General features: G+C 44.3%; 1 protein-coding gene across 2 annotated transcripts in view; it reads left to right on the top strand.

The window, feature by feature from the left end:
* The window catches only part of LOC138262134 (prostatic acid phosphatase-like), a 257,511-nt gene that overhangs the window by 93,256 nt on the left and 146,995 nt on the right, over positions 1-17,260 (top strand). The window contains exon 2 of one of the 2 annotated variants that reach the window (XM_069211912.1): positions 8,240-8,335. The exons of the other annotated variant lie outside the window; for it this stretch is intronic. Coding sequence (XP_069068013.1) covers positions 8,240-8,335 — 96 coding nt within the window. The remainder of the gene's footprint in view (positions 1-8,239; positions 8,336-17,260) is intronic. 2 annotated transcript variants of the gene reach the window in all.

Raw genomic sequence — 17,260 nt, 5'->3', positions numbered from 1 at the left:
GAGTATTCCAGGTCCCAGTCTCTTAGGAGGTTTGGCTTCCAGTTCTGATACTGGGCAGAATATCACCCCCTTTTTCTGAGGGCCACAAATATTCAGACAGTGTTCTGGCAGATAATCTTCATTGGGTGTTCCCTGTTTCTTAGGGACATAGTCAGGTGTCCTTAGGTTTTCAAGACAATTTGCAGGAAGTTTAGGGCTCCGTCTTTCAAAATGTTAGTATCTTGTGAAAATGCGGTGGTACAGAAATATTGCACTTGCTTTACAAATTGAACAGCAAAGGGAGTAAATGCTCTTTCAGTTCCATGGCCCAAATAACTTCCATAGGTGGTTCCTTCAATTGCACTAGTTTACCAGGCTCTGGCAAGTTTTGGGTGGAGGAAATAGCAGTAATCATGGTAGTGGCGTTTTGACCAAAAAGTGCTTTGTTTCCCCAGTTACAGACCCTGGGAAATCATTCACCTTGGAAACCTCCTTTGTTGCTATCTCCTGTATTGCAGCCACTCTCAAAACTACTTAGGTTAGCACTCTTGGTTTGGAGGTAGAAAGATTGAGGCTGCACTAGAAAGTCCTCCCGCCCCACTTAGCCCTAGGTATTCAGCAATCTATAGGATCTTCAACACCACAAACTTCCTCTCTCCACTGGAGTAGCTTTCACAAATGGTGACTAGCAAAAAAAGATGTATAATTTTTCTTGTGGTTTTGAAAATGTCCTACAGTTTCTCAGGGGTTTGTTCTTGTTAAATCTGGATAGTCCCCAGCCCTACAACCCAACAGGCTGCTATCAACACATTTGGAGAACCTTGGTGAAAATTACCTATTCAATCACCTATTAAAGAGATTCGTCCCAACTTGTCCAACCATTTACCCTTTGTCACCTGCTTGCTATCCTCCTTTGGTGCAGAAACATCCCTTTGAGCTTTTTTCTTCAGCTGATCTAAAATTCCTCATTTTTAATGATGGTTCTTCAAGAGTCAATAACATCAGCTATATTATTTTTGACTCGCTTAAACCAGCTTAAATCTTCAGAATTCGATTTAGATGTGACTTCGAGTCAATAGGTATGAGTCACAAAGCTTACTGTGTCTCAACAGGTCAGTAGATTCGCTCTACAGTTGCGCTCACTTAATCCGCAGCTGATGCTACTCTTCCGACTATTATCCTAGATCATTCTCCCAGAGGTGTAACAGTTGTCTGGACTACAGTGAGAGGACCTGCTCACTCTGAGATTTACCAGACAGCTACTTAAGCTTCTCAACATATTTTCATTCACCACTATAGAGTTCAAGGCCCTAAGAAGGATGACCGAAATTTGGTGTGAAAGTTTTTAACTCTATTCTCATTTAAAATGCATGTTAATATGTATGCTTTTCTGATAATACAATTAAATTCACAGCACTAAGCATTATCATCCTTTCATGTAATTTTATTAAGATGGGTTGATTACCTGGTTCTTGCTTTGCTAATCCTCAAATATTTATGAGTGGGACAAGAAAGAGGGACAGGGAGGTAATGCCTGTATTACCTACTGGTAATCTTCGTTACTCCTAGATCTTCTCTTCCCAGTCATACACACATTCTTCCCCAAGTACTTGTGCATCACCTGTTTTGGATTACAGAAGGGTATGCCTTTAGTGCTCAGTAGGTGAAAGGGGCTCTCCTTCACTGCCTGGCTTTAGAAGGTTGGTGAGGAAGGTAGGAATACCTCAAATGTATATGAATGAGATGAGAAAGAGAAGGATTACATTAATTATGATTGCAGAAATATAATTGAGGCTCTCTCTTCCATTCATTTTCCCCTCTGTTTTACACTAATAACAACTGTTCCATGTAGCTCCCAATACCACCCCAAACTAATGGTACTCAATTTACCCACCTCTGAACGATGCCAGGATAGGTTTGCTTTTGCATGGGGCTCAAACACATGAACTTCAAAACCCCATATTAGCCTGAAGTGTTTAGTTCACTGAGCCTTCCTACCCCTGACTCTTTTCTCTACATTCTCCCTGCACCTCTTCCCACTGCTTAAATATTTTGTCAACTTGATTTACCCATTTACCTCTCTCTTCTTCCCTGCCCCTCTAATCTCCACTGCAGTTCCTCAGTATCCTTGCATCTTTCACATGTACCTCTGGACTCTCTCCAGCATCCCTGTGCCACTCACGTTTGCCCTTCATACTTTCACCTACAACCATTACCTCTGTTCTGCACTTCTCACTGTCCTTCTGCACCAGTTGCTTCCCTGCACTTAGCCATTCCTGTACCTCTTCTCCAGCATCTCTTTGCTGTCCTTTGCATTTCTCATTAACTTTGCGCCTGTTTCCTGTACTTCTCTCGTGTTCATCTCACCCTGTTACTGTAGAATCCTCTTTGCTGATTTTCTATCCTCTTTGCTGCTCCCACTCCTGTGGACTTCTTCCCTGCATCCAGGAGTGGCCTGGAGTAGCCACGATGAAAGGCGAACCATACCATCAGCACCCCTTAAAGTTTCTTTTATTATTTTTTAATCAAATCCTCCCCACTTAACTTGGTTCTCAAGTCGATTGATCACCTAGTTCACATACGACAGGCATCCTTGCCTTCATCCTTCCCCTACTATAATTACCTCTCCGCTTTAAGCTGGCCTTTCTTATAAGCCCCTTTGAGAAGCGTGTACCCCATGTCCTCTCCATTTGTCTAATGGATTCCAGCTGAAAGGTTGAAGGTGTTTTAAACTTCGCTTACGCGTCCGACCTTTTTCAGTTTAAGCAGCCATGTCTTAGACCTCCTTTCCAGCCCTCCCACAAGTAATATCTTACAACAGGGCCCTCCACAAACATCTAGAGACCTGGTTGTTTTCTTGATAACTCCTTGTGTATGATTGCCCAACTAGAGCCAAATTTGTGTCCTATCCATGTACCGTTGGCAGGTTAAAGTTCTATTTCAGTACTTTAACAGCACACAGCTCTCCAATAACCTCAGTCAGGATCTATCTTCCAATGGTTACTGTAGGAAAGTGCGACTGGTGGCACGGTTACCCCCCACTTTTTGCCTGATATTGATGCCTACTTTGATTGAAAGTGTGCTGGGATCCTGCTAACCAGGCCCCAGCACCAGTGTTCTTTCCCAAAACCTGTACCTTTGTTCCACCATTGCACTCACCTGGCCACAGTTAAGTCCCTTGTAAAAAAGTACCCATGGTACCAAGGGCCCTGTGGCCAGGGAAGGTACCACGGGCTCCAGCATGTATTATGCCACCCTGGGGGACCCCTCACCAAGCACATGCACACTGCGTTTGCAACTTGTGTGTGCTGGTGGGGAAAAAAAGGCAAAGTCGACATGCCCCCCCTCTCAGGGTGCCATGCCCACAAACCAAGGCCGGTGGCATAGGTAAGTCACCCCTCTAGCAGTCCTTACAGCCCTAAGGCAGGGTGCACTATACCACAGGTGAGGGCATAGCTGCATGAGCAATATAGCTGCATGAGCAATATGCCCCTACAGTGTCTAAGTCCATTCTCAGGCATTGTAAGTGCAATGCAGCCATATTGAGTATATGGTCTGGGAGTATGTCAGTACGAACTCCACAGTTCCATAATGGCTTCACTGAATACTGGGAAGTTTGGTATCAGACTTCTCAGCACAATAAACCCACACTGATGCCAGTGTGGGATCTATTGAAAAATGCACCCAGAGGGAATCTTAGAGGTGCCCCTTGTAGCCAAACTGCTAGTGCAGGACTGACCAGTTTGTGCCACCCTGCCACTTTCAGACAAGTTTCTGACCACATGAGGTGGAGTTGCCTGCCCCCCCGGGCCAAGCCCCACTTTTGGCAGCACGTCTGGGGGGTTAATTAGGGAACACAGGGAGGAGAGGCCCCCCCAACAGGTAGGACCACTCCTAAGGTGTCCAGAGCTGAGGTGATCCCCTCCTTGCAGTTTCCTCCATCTTGAGTTGGAGGACAGGGACCAATAGGGTTAGGATTGTGTCCCCCTTCCCAAAGGCAGTGGACACAAGAAGGGTGTAGCCACCCTCAGGGAGAATAGCCATTGGCTACTGCCCTCTGACCCCTAAAACACCCAGAAATCTAGGATTTAAGGGCCCCCCTGAACCAAGCTTGTCAGATTCCTGGCGACCTCACAAGAACAAGAACTACATAGCTGAAACCCCAGCAGAGAAGAAGGATGACACAACCTGACTTGGCCCCAGCCCTACCGGCCTATCTCCTGCTTCAGAGAACCTGCACAAAGAAGGCGACGCATTCAGCGGGACCAGCAACCTCTGCCAAGTTACAGAGGACTGCCCTGCATTACATATGCCTGAGGACTGCAGCATTGTCCACAAAGAAATTTCCAACAAGGGACTCAGGAGCTAGATCCGTGAGTCCTGACCACCCTGAACCTGACGCCTCCGGCCCGTGTCCAGGTGGCCCAACCAGCTAGAGAGAGTCCCCAGGAGATTATGAGCAAGTGCCCACCCTGGGTTGACCTCTCCTGTCCTCCACGATGACACCTGCAGTGGGAATCCCAAGGACCCCCCTGACTGCAACCACTCCGGACGAAGATATCCGATGCCTAAAAGGACCACTGCACCCGCAGCTCTCAGTCCGCCCTCCGGTGCAGTTCCATTCAGTAGGCAGCCCTCCGCATCGTCCAGCCGGTGGTCAGTCCGAACTGACCCCCTGCACCTCGCCTGCAGCATCTGAGTGACCCCCGGGGTAACCTCATAGACCAGCATTGAGAGCCTGCCGTCCTGTTTGCACCCTGCACCCGGTCGCCCCTGTGCCGCTGAGGGTGTGTGTTTGGTGCCTACTTGTGGACCCTCCAGTGCTCCTCTAATCCTCCCTGGTCTGCCCTCCGAGCCGCAGGTACTTACCTGCAGGCAGGCCTAATTCTGAGCACTCCCTGTCTCTATAGGAGCCCTCATTAAATTTGCTCCACTTTGACCTCTGCACTCGACTGGCGCCGTGTTGCTGGTAGTGGGTGTTTGGGGTTAATTTGAACCCTGACCGGTGGACTTCCTAACACCCGGAGACAGAAACTGTAAGTTGTGTACTTACCTGACAATGCTACTAACTTTTCTATACCTCATTTGGATGTAATATATACAGAGCCAGCTTCCTACAGTTACATATTTCACAATCTCAGAATGTCATGAGAATGTACATGGTTTTAATTAATAAATCAAGAGTTGAGATTCAGGATCAGGGGCGTATGAGTCTCATAAATAATATAAACCTTTACAGGACAAAAATCAAAGTCAAAACCATAAATGTTTTTTCAAATTTAAGAATAAATACAGTAGACAAAATGAAGTTAGTCAAATTCAAATCAGAATCAATAATGTATCAAATAATACAAATGTGAGAGGATCAACATAAGGTTGTGGTCAAAGCAAGTAAATAGCAGAACCAAAGATTAGTTCCACGAACATAATATCTGCTCCGCTCAAAAGTCAAGAGAAGTCTTAAGTATAAATCATTAGACAGACTAACACAAAGTCTGCCTAGTTTGTAAAGCAAGAAAAGTCTGAATATAAATCAACAGACTGACCAACATGGAGTCTCCCTTTGAGAAATAAGAAACATGTCTAGAACATCTTCCAAAAAGGGCAAATTTTATAGGTTTTAGGCACTGATAGCCACACCCTCGACATTGTGAGGTCTTATATAATAGGGAGTTACTAATAACAACATATACATGTAAACTAATGGTTTCTAAAAAAATATGATACATCAAATAAGAAACATTTCAAAACACCTATTTTCATGCATAATTATAATAAGTTGTAGATAGGAAATGAAGGAAATACAATGTTATTTGTGCAACAAATAAAATCTATAGACAGTACAACTGATGAATGATTCCTAGAGCCGACTCGAGTAAATAACGTACATTTGTTACAAATACATAAAAATTCTACTCATGGCTTCCTTCGGTGGGAAAACAAATTAATACATTTCATATGGACAACTAAACAGTACCGTGTAATTGAATATATTTTGCTTATTTTCCAAAATGGAAAGACACAGAAGAGAAACGTGCTAGCAGAAAAGAAACTTGTCCCTGTAGTTTAAAAGCACAGTTCTCTCTGGCACTCTAAAATGAATGTCAATGCAGGCTAACTGGGCCTAGTCATGTTTACTGAAGCCTAGTTATGCTAACTAGACACATTTAACTCAAGCATTATTTAACAGCACAATCACATAACACGAGTTTGTAGATGTTTACTGTATTTTGCAACTCCCACCCCTTCATCCTCAGTCCTTTAAACAAGCGCAATCCTACCCTTTGCCCTAAACATCCGAGTGTGGCAGTTACGACATATTGTACTTTATTTATATAGCGCTTAATAACTCTGACGAGGTGTTGAAGCACTTTACGGACAGTAGCTTGTTAGTCTGGAACCCAATGTTAGTGGTTAATATAGTGGTTATTGTTGATTATTGTGATTATTCATGTGCTCTTAAGAAACATTGCATGCATTTGCTCCAGTTACTTTGTGATATATATTATGTTAATACAAGTTAAGTGTGATTATTAGTGGCAGCTATGCGTTTATGGTAAATGGCTGGGTGGCATAGATAGGCTGGTGGAGATTAGGTAATGTTAGTTTACAGGTATAGGCCCTCATTCTGACCTTGGCGGGCGGCGGAGGCCGCCCGCCAAAGTCCCGCCGTCAGGTTACCGTTCCGCGGTCGAAAGACCGCGGCGGTAATTCTGACTTTCCCGCTGGGCTGGCGGGCGGTCGCCTTCAGACCGCCAGCCAGCCCAGCGGGAAAGAGGCTTCCACGATGAAGCCGGCTCGGAATCGAGCCGGCGGAGTGGAAGCTGTGCGACGGGTGCAGTTGCACCCGTCGCGTATTTCACTGTCTGCGCAGCAGACAGTGAAATACATGTAGGGGCCCTCTTACGGGGGCCCCTGCAATGCCCATGCCAGTGGCATGGGCACTGCAGGGGCCCCCAGGGGCCCCGCGACCCCCCCTACCGCCATCCGGATCTCGGCGGTCCGACCGCCGGGATCTGGATGGCGGTAGGGGGGGTCGGAATCCCCGCGGCGGTGCAGCAAGCTGCGCCGCCGCGGAGGATTCAATGGGGCGGCGGTACACTGGCGGGACCCCGCCAGTGGTGCCGGTCCGACCGCGGCTTTACCGCCGCGGTCGGAATCCCCATTGGAGCACCGCCGGCCTGTCGGCGGTGCTCCCGCGGTCCTCCGCCCTGGCGGTCAAAGACCGCCAGGGTCAGAATGACCACCATAGTGTCTTAAAGTAGAGAGGTTGTGATCTATGAAATGAGGTATCAGCCAATTTTGGAATTACAATAAGAAGGATTAAGGCAGCTATGAGACTGAGAAGAGGCTATTTCCAGGAATATAATTCATGCAGATCATAGAGGGTGCGTCACTGAAGAAAGAAAGGAGATGAGTCAAGCAGAAGTACATCAAGGTTACTTTTTCTTGAAGGATTTTAGGAATATATCAGGAGTAGTCTTTCTGAGATAGCAAGCAGTCAGAGGATGTAAGCTGTATAAAGAAGGATGTAAGCTGTAGGAGTAAACAACATTACACATAGTGCTCCACGTCCGGAGGATGCAGCTTAAAGATGTGATTCTGAGTGTACACATCATTTAAGCATTAGGAGCCCTAGCCTGGTGTGTGCAAAGCAGAGGTCAGCCCTTTTAACCATCGTCTGAAGTATAGCACCCTTGGTACAGGGTCTGTACGCTGCACAAGGGTAATTGGTGCAGAAAAAAGAGAAGGTCTCATTTAAAGATCTCCTCTCACTATTCTGTAATTAAAGGTTGTTCCCTCGCTCACCAACTAGAAGTATTTGGTACTGGCTGAGAGCATCTCGCCAATGTGCAGTCAGATTTTGACGGTTTTGTCACCAAAGCCCATGCAAGTGTATGTTGTGAGGGTTAGTGTATGTGGCTACTGTAGTTTATGCGTTGTACTTATAAATACTGACAGATTTCCACCTTTGTGAGTAAAAATCCACATCCTCAGCCATTCAGTCGTGTTTTAATTGTAAATAGCTTTTTTCTATAGACCCACTTTCCACATCTTTCCACATCTGAGCGCAGGAATGTTTGACAAAAATGGCCTTTGTCGCTTGTAGCAACAGAAGGCAGGATCCTTGTAGCATGTGTGTCATTCTACATACTTACTTTGAGGAGACTAATACGGTGATACTGATGCCTTATTAAAAAAATTACAGATGGAAGGTAATTATTCATTATAATAATGTATGTTTATAAACTTTCACCAGGTATATCGTCATGGCGACAGGAGTGCACGGGAAAGCTATCCTAATAATCCGCACAAAGAAGATGTCTGGCCACAGGGATATGGGCAACTTTCAACGGTTTGCTTGAATGACACCATTATTTTTAATTTAAGAACTTTTTTATTCGTATATCTTATTTGAAACTATATATTTATATCTCTCTTTGGTATTATGTTTGTTGTGAGTGTACTATTGTGTGTGTTTGAGTGCGTAACTGTAGGTGTGTTGGTGAATAAATTAGTGTGTGTGTATAGATGAATAGGTTAATGACTTTGCAGCTATTTGCTATAGCTTATACCAATGAATGTTGCTGTATGTGGGTGAATGAATGTGGCTCTGTGGTTATGTGGCGGAGGCGTGGTTCTGACTGGTTTTGTGTGCAAATATAATGGTATTTCTTCATTCATTAACGATGTTGGGTTGATGGCTATACTGTATATTGTGTTCTTTTGTGTGCTGATCATTGGCACGTAGCTCATTATCGACGGTGAATTGTTCATGCAAAAACACTAGCCACGCCAGTGCCGGCTTTAGCGCTGGTGGCGCCCTGTGTGACAGTCTTTTTTGGAGCCCCAGCCCCATGACCACCTCCTCAGATTCACTCACTAACACCCGGCAAATGCACCACTTATCTCTCCATAGCGCTTCTCTCACACACATTTCATTTGTATTAAAGCGCTTTTAAAAGCTGGCTTTACTAAGCCACTCAACTATCCACATAAAATACAGATCTGTTCTTTGAAGCAGGCATATTAACCCCCTGCGCTACTTTATGGCGAGTCAAAGCTGCTCTCGACAAAACTCCATCTCTCTCCTTAGCAGGAATATTAATCACAGGAGGTATCTTGACATTTTAATTGCTTCCTGAAGGCTGGACACACAAGGAACTTTTCAGCAGGTGCTTTTAAATCGTAAGTCATTGCTAAACACAGCGCCCCCCTGAGGTCAGCACCCTCCAATCCAGGTCAGCACCCGGTGTGGCCGCACCGCTCGCACGGCCCTAAAGCCGGCCCTGAGCCAGGTCATGAGGTTATCTCAGCCATGTCCTGTAATAATCATTCATACTTGTACTCCAGGAAGGCCTCAGTGGAACAAAGATGGGGATTGGGAGGAGGCGGGTCCATCACTCATGACTTCCAACAGAACCCGGAAAGGGTTGTTTCCGAGCCATGAAAATGACAAATGCTGCAGAGCGGGGTTTGTGCTTTCCCACGGTTAACAATTAGGTACCGAGTATGAGAGATAATTAACCCGCAGGCCTTCTCTTCTGCTATTTCACTTAAACTACGGAGTCGTTTTAAAGTGCGGTATAAAATAGATGGGTGGCAGTAATATATTCACTTCAAGGTTTGCTAGTTTAAATGTTTTGATTCGTTGCAGAAATAAACTCATTTAGATTTAAATGTGTAATAGATTTGTTCAAATAGCAGCGTTGCACGAAACCTGAAATCTGCATCATTTTCAGGTTAGAAGTCACTTTACCTCTTGTGGTGCAATGTAAATAAATCTCCGCCTTCTGTGCAAAATCTGCAGGACCATCACCTGCAGCAGCCCCCGTGGAAGTTATTTTGACAAAAAATAAGAATAAGTTGTCAGTAACTCTTGTACCACCCATCTTCCCAAAAAATAGGAGATAAAGCCCAGCACAATCAGTAATTGTGCTGCCGTTCCTGCTTCCAGATCTAGCGCCAAACACAGTATTTCTATAGTTTAGTGGACAAATTCCTCTGTACTGTGTTTTTTTCAGTTTCTGTGACCGGTTCAGCTGTTTTGGCGTTCCATGTGTCACTGAATATAATATAGGTATGTTTTTACGTTTTTTCCACTAATCAAACAATTGATCAATCCTCATCTATATATGTGGAAAGTTCAAACTCTGCCAGAGAGAAATAGAGCGCTGCACAACAAGGTTAGGTGATGGCATTTGCTGAATGCATTTCATGTGGCGCTTCGCACATCTAGCAGCACTCTGAACTGCGCAGACCAAGCACTTCCTAGAGCACCTGCATTCATTTCATGGATTCTACGGGCATATTTACAAGAAAGTGGTGTATCAGCATTGATGCGCCACTTTTCTTGCGCCCCCCTGAGCAGGCATTAGAAATAATGCCAAAAATGGTGCAGTGGAATGTTGTAAATTTCAATGCACTGCTTCTTAGGGCCTCCCTGTGTGGGAATGTCCCCCTTGCATACATTTTGCCTGAAACAGGCATAATGTGCCACAAGAGTTTACAAAGTGGCGCAATGCATGCATTGCCCACCTTTGTAAATATAGTGTGGGAAAATTGTCTCCTGAACACCACATTAGCATTAAAAAAATGATGCCACTGAGGAGAAAGGAGGCGCGAGATGTTTGTAAATAAGCCCTTGTGTTTTTTTGTTTCTAATATGTATGCTTCGAAATATGAGAGGCGGACTGCGAATGTGTGAACAAACAGTAGATCTCAATGAAGTGTCGATCAATAAATCATTTTTTGCAATATATTTTTCGACATTGTACTGTCACGGATGTGAACATTCCAGTTGGCACAAGAGAGCCATACAAAACAAATGAAAGAGTACATGATGACATCTATGAAGGATACATAAATACTATTCTTCTAACCTTAGAAGACACATCAGGGAGCAACAATGTTTGCATTTAGGGCATACTAAAGTAGTCTAATCTGTCAACGGGGTTGAGTTCTTGCAGAAGTTCATACGGAAAGAGGGTACCCACCAGCTACTCCACCAAATTTCCCAGCCTACCACATGCTAAGATGAAGTTCAGGAAGTTGGACCCACCATGGCTAATCACAGTCAAACTTTTATTCTATTCTGTCATTTCTTCTATGGAGCACAATTAATTTCCTGATTGTTTCTCAGTGATGAAAGGCTGACTGAAAATGTAGAGGTCCGATGTGTCAAATGGTTTTGCTGGAGCAAAGACAGCAGTTCGCATAATCAAAGGCTTTGTGACCACAAAACCCTAAGTCACAATGTGTGATTCACAAATGTCTTTGTGAGTTGCAGTATACACTTTGCAAAGCATCATCAATTAGTGGCTACCCTTTCTTAATTTAAATCATAGAGAGTTCTGTTGGTCAATGGCCCTGGTTGCCTAGTTATTAATGAAATCAGAGCATTTGTAACAGACAACAATAATCTAGAGACTCTATTACAAACATAGCAAGAGCAGAAGATAGCAGAACGAGATGTATAAGCATCTATCATACTATTTAACAGTGTGAAGAAAGCCATTAACAAGCAATGGCACAGCCTAGATGCTGGCACTTTATATTGCAGAGACCTATGTTCTCATTTTAAAGAGAAAACAGTTTGCACAACATTTTGGTACACACATGACCATCTACACTGAATTTAGGACTACCACATTATGGGGTTTACTATGGGTGAGGGGTCACTTTCCATGTGGCAGGTGTGGTGTTAGTATATTTAATAATATCACTAAATCCATTGACATGGGACTACGGACACTATGGCAACTCAATAAGCACACCAGTTGCAATTCAGAGAACATAATCTTAGGAATCTGTGTATTAAAGTACATCAGCATGATGACTTGTAAGGTATGGATTCAGCTACTGGAATACAGAAGCAATATCAGCTGCAAAAGACACACAACATATATGACCAGCCACTTTCTCTAATATTGTTATAATGATCAGGACATGGAATGTATTATGTTATGTTATGCAGATTTGTAGAGCAAACTACCACGTGGGAGGCTATACTGTTGCTGAGTAGGTGTGAGTCTAGGCATGCACACTACCACGGGGGAGGCTATACTGTTGCTGAGTAGGTGTGAGTCTAGGCATGCACACTACCAAGGGGGAGGCTATACTGTTGCTGAGTAGTTGTGAGTCTAGGCATACATAGGGCCTAAAGGGACTACTCAAAAGCTAGGTCTTCAGCTTCTTGCGGAATTGAAGAATTGAGGAAAAGGCTCTTCTGTGTAGCAGCAGATCATTCCACGCTTTAGGAGCGATGTAGAAGTAGGCTTAGCCAACCGATTTGGTTTTCCGTATGCGTTGGATGTGTGCAAGCAGCAGTTCGGACAAGCGGAGGCGTCTGGAAGGTTTGTGAAAGCAGATGTGATTATTGAGGTATGCTGGGCCAGGGTTATGTATTACCTTGAAAGCGTGGGTGAGAAGTTTGAATTGTGCTTGTTTGTGAATGGGGAGCCAGTGGAGCTCTTTCAGTTGTGGTGTGATGTGAATGCGGCGTGGGAGGTTGAGAGTGATTCTGACCACAAAGCTCTGAATGGTCTGGAGCCTTCTGGTGAGTTTTTTTCTTGATCCTGGAATAGAGGGTGTTCCCATAGTACAGCAATGGGGCATGTGTAACACTTGTTCGGGTGCTGATTGGGAGCCATTTGAAAATCTTCCTCAGTATCTTTGACGGTTAAGTTTGCTGTTGATGATGATCCTGAGGTTCTTGACTTGAGTGTTGGGTTGAGTGTTGGGTGATGCAGCATCATTCTTCATGCAAATTGGTACTAAGATAATAAAAGGGAATGGTTACATCGCAAATGTCTAGGCTTATGCTCATATAATAGACCCACAACATGAGGTACATAACAGCAGAGGAAGAAGTGTCCTGACTAGGTTTCCCATCTTTGAAGTAAAGGAGAAGAGGAAAAGGCATAAAAGCTTTATTACCTCCTCATTAACTTCTCCGTCCCATTACTTACTAACCTAAGTTGAATTCCTCACAGAGAGGCATCTCACTGCCACCTAAAACATCCAGGGGCATATTTACAAGAAAATGGCGCATCAGCTCTGATGCTCCACTTTCCGTGTCAGGTCCTGCACCCCGCCTAATGTCACCATGGTAGCACTGTATTTACTATACAGTGCACCATGGCACACGTTAGCACATTAGCACCATCATTTATGATGCTACTGTGGCGCTTTGCTGGATTAGCGTCATAAATTATGGCGTTAGCCCAGGAAAGCAAGGGGAGGCCCATAGGTTATTATGGGATCATCACTTTACGGGGTAAAATGGTGCAGTGAAATCATGTAAATTTCACAGCACCATTTTTTTTTGCCTTCCTGCATGGGAACACCTCCCTTGCATACATTATACCTGCCGCAGATAGAATGTGGAGCAAGGGGTTATAAAGTGGCGCAATCCATGCATTGCTTCACTTTGTAAATATGGCGCATGGTAGGGGCCTCCTCAACGCCTCCTTATTGTAAGAAAAAAATGACACTAGGGCGGTGCAAGGGGCTTGTAAACATGCCCCCCAGAGTCCCCAGAGTGAGTGGCTTTGCCTCCTACTACACGCACTATATGGTCAGAGATAACCCTAATCCTGTTATTGTGTATGTCAGGACAGACTTCTGATCAAGACAGACTGTCTGCTCTGCCCAGATCTACAGATATTTTTTGGATCATGGCTGGTTCGGCCCTAGTTAGACAAGGGTCAGTGGGCTACTGTCAGCCTTTGGAAGGTAATGCTTGCCCGTGTGTTGTCAGTTGACTGCTTCTGTGTCTCCCTCAAGTGTGATTAATTCCATATTCAATCTGCAACGGACACAAGGAAAGTAGGGTTTGTGTTATCAGATGCCCGCTTTCTATGGCTGTCCCAAGATGGCTCAACTAGACACTCCCTTGGTAGTCTACTAGGGGGGATTCTTTTAATTTTCCTGCTCTTCCAGGAAGAGTTGTCTACTAGGGGGGATTCTTTTAATTTTCCTGCTCTTCCAGGAAGAGTTGTCTTCTTTTACGGAGGTCCCTCATGGCTGGTGGATGCCCATCTCCTTATGGACCTGTGTGGTGGGCTTCCCTCTTCTCTTGATCTTCAGAGCAGTTACCATACAAGGAGCTGCTAGGGTTCTTCATGTTCCACGGCAGGCATTACCAGCTCTCTATCTCAGCTCGAGAGTGGAGGTGAGGCTACTTCACTTTATGTTAGGCAAGGATTGCTTTCGCTATGGTACTTTGTGCTGGCTTGGCTCCTCTCAATTGCTAGCACAACTTCATGTGGTGGGTTGGCCCATTTGCTGGAATCACTCTGTGGTGCTTCAACACCATCTTGGATTAAACTTGTTTTTGCAGTGCTCCATCATGTTGTGGTTCAGCACAGCTCTGCCACGTTTAGTTGGTTATCTGTGATCTCCCTCACCTCCTGTTTCAATCCCCTTTTTTTTAGGGTTGAGTGAGCAAGCGCTCTGGCCCCTGTTATAATCTCTCTGTGGGCTCTTAACCACGCCTTTGTCACGACCCATCAGTTTTGTTGGTTCGTGGGCTTGCCTTTTAAAATTAACTTGTTCCGGTGTTTAGCCCTCCTTGACAGTACGGGTAAACTACTGCATACGAGGCTCCATGTTTTCCACATGGCTTTTTGGCTACTTTTTATTTTTCTTTCCTACACAGCGTGATCTTACTGGGCAGTAGTTGAGCGGTTTGCATAACTTCGACCCTGTTACATAGATAATTGCATAACTGCTGATACGTTTGACTGTGAGCGAACTTCTGTTTCCTTTTGTGTGGTTTTTCACGCTCATGCTCATGGTGAGGCGCATTGAAGCGGCTTGCTAATGTGAAACTGTATTACTTTTCATTTTCAGTTTATGTGGCAAGAAAAGTCTGGTAAAGACTTTACAACACTAATAGCTCTAAATTGAACAAATCCGAGACCCACTGCATTGCAAATGCTTCTTTCTTACGCTGCCAGTCTAGCGCCTGTTTCATGGTCCTCTCTTGCTACCCTGTTGGAGATTCCAATATGGGATGGATGCAAATGTCGAGCATTCCTTGTGGCCTAGGGGTTAAGGTATTTGACTTACTCCAAATCTCAAATTTAGGGCCAGGCTCATCTTGTTATATCACTTTTAATTTCCACCTTGGGGTTAGACACTAGCAGGAAGGAAAATAATGGGTTGAAAAGCAAAGTTATCCCTAATTATTCAGGTAGCTTGATCCTTTTATTTCATTGCAATGCTGGGATTCCTACAAATATTATTTAAAAAATCCAGAAATTTGAAGAGGGCTGAAAAGTTATTTGATTTTTCAAAAATAGCAAAATAACAACTTGAGATGAAGACCTTTATTAAGCTACTAGTAGGCCTACTGTGTTTCTTTCCTGAAGACAGTTAAAATGGAAATAAAACAGATCCTTTCTTTACAGGGAGAATCAATCTATACATATAACAGTATTTGAAAGGTAGCCAGAAGGTGGTGGAAAGGGGCAAAAAATAAATGTATACACTTTTCGAGGCAGGACTTCTTATTGTACAATTCATTATGTGAAAGGAAAAGGAATGACTAGGAACAAACATTGGCAAAGCTAATACGTCTGGCTTTGGGTGTCAGCCCAATGGTTCTTGTAAAACTGTTTTGGAAGTGGAGCTTCTGGGACTAGTCTATATAACATGGAGTAAAAGCATCTTTTTTTTGTTTCCTACAGCACACATTTGTAGTGTAGTCTCTGGCACTGAAGGAAACTACTTTGTGTGCAGATGTGTTCCTTGTGAAAAAGCAGCATGCGGTCACTCACAGTGAATTTAGCTAATAGCTGAAGTGGGCTGACACACTCCCCCGTGTTGTATGCTGTAGTGGGCGAAAGGAAAATGTGAATGGGACCACAACAGGCCAATGGATTGTTAGCGCTGGCTGAAAGTCCCTACAAGCAAGCATAGTGTATACATAATTTTAGTAAATTCAAAAGATGTTGGCTAAGGCTACACAGAAAGAGCAAACATTGATTTCACTTTATTTCATTCAGTCTGCACTTTACAGTATCAGATTCTGAAGGGGAAACGCAGGATTGGTAGGAAGAGGGAAGACACAACACTTTGCTGTGTTTTGGATTCAGATCACCTTGAAAGCAGTGACATGGAACATCGAGGTAGTGATGTGCTGACATGCAAATAGTCCTATTGTGAACTCCTCGGCTTGCATAGGTAAACTCTGTTTAGCAGGAGATGCGAGTCCCACCTCTCACGTGCTCAGCAGTATGAAAAACTGGTTCATAATTCACCTTGGGAATGCAAGAACAAACTCCCAAGGCAGAACAACAATGACCCTGATGTGCAGTGAGTTTTGTTCCCTGTGTGGGGCATCCATTGCGCAGTCTGTCTACCAAAACCTCCATGGACGCAATGATGGTCTCAGCTAGGAAACATCCATGACCGTCGGTGTGCATTGGTGAGTGCCACTATGACTTGGTGGTCCTGTGTTGGGAGGACCACCAGATCGAGGATCCCTAAGGCTCCACCATAAGGTACCCAGCTGACCCCCTCTTACTTTCATATTGCAGATGTAGTGTAACTCTGAAGTCTAAATGATTTCGTTTTAGTTTTTAATGTTAGAAATTGGGTTTTGTGACACAGAAACACAGCAGGGGTTCAACAACAGTGGTTCCACCTTTGTTTCATAAAGCACACATTGGGAGAGTAGTCTCTGGCTTTGCTAGATATTGCTGGATATAATGGCATTTGAAGCAGTGGCAGTCATGAACTAACATTGAATCGGTCTTTCAGAATAGCTTAGACCAGACCAGAGAATGGACTATCCTATTCAGATTGATATGGTCTTAAAAGGAGTATCTGTAGATTACGGGGCCAATGGTACCTAATGCAGCAGAAAAATATAGCAAGATGAATACTTGTGCTTTGCTGAAATTACAAGTGGTCAGCAGCTCTTCCAGGAAAGTGTGTGACACCATTTTGGTGCTGCATGGGGACCAGAAGGTCAACTCCAAATTGCCTGTTAGGTTGCACTGGAAGTGCTGCTGGCCTATATGGTGGATTGTAAGTCTTTAAGGTCTTTGCATAGGAAAGTCAAAATAAACATCTGCAAATATGTGTTTGCACTGGACAAGATGAGCATGTACTTGTGAATACTGATTAATACTGGCTTCTTTCAGCTGGATCAGTAGTTTCCCTCTGCTAAATAGTTGTTTAGGATGCAGCACATCTGGTACACAAGGGTGGCTCAAGGTAGGTAGCAACCCTTTATCATCTGCAAAGGCTGAGGTCAAGGGCACAAGAA

This window comes from Pleurodeles waltl, chromosome 10 (assembly GCF_031143425.1).
Source record: "Pleurodeles waltl isolate 20211129_DDA chromosome 10, aPleWal1.hap1.20221129, whole genome shotgun sequence".
NCBI lineage: Eukaryota > Metazoa > Chordata > Amphibia > Caudata > Salamandridae > Pleurodeles > Pleurodeles waltl.
The sequence above is the reverse complement of the archived record's forward strand: the minus strand, read 5'-3'. Positions and strand labels throughout refer to the sequence as shown.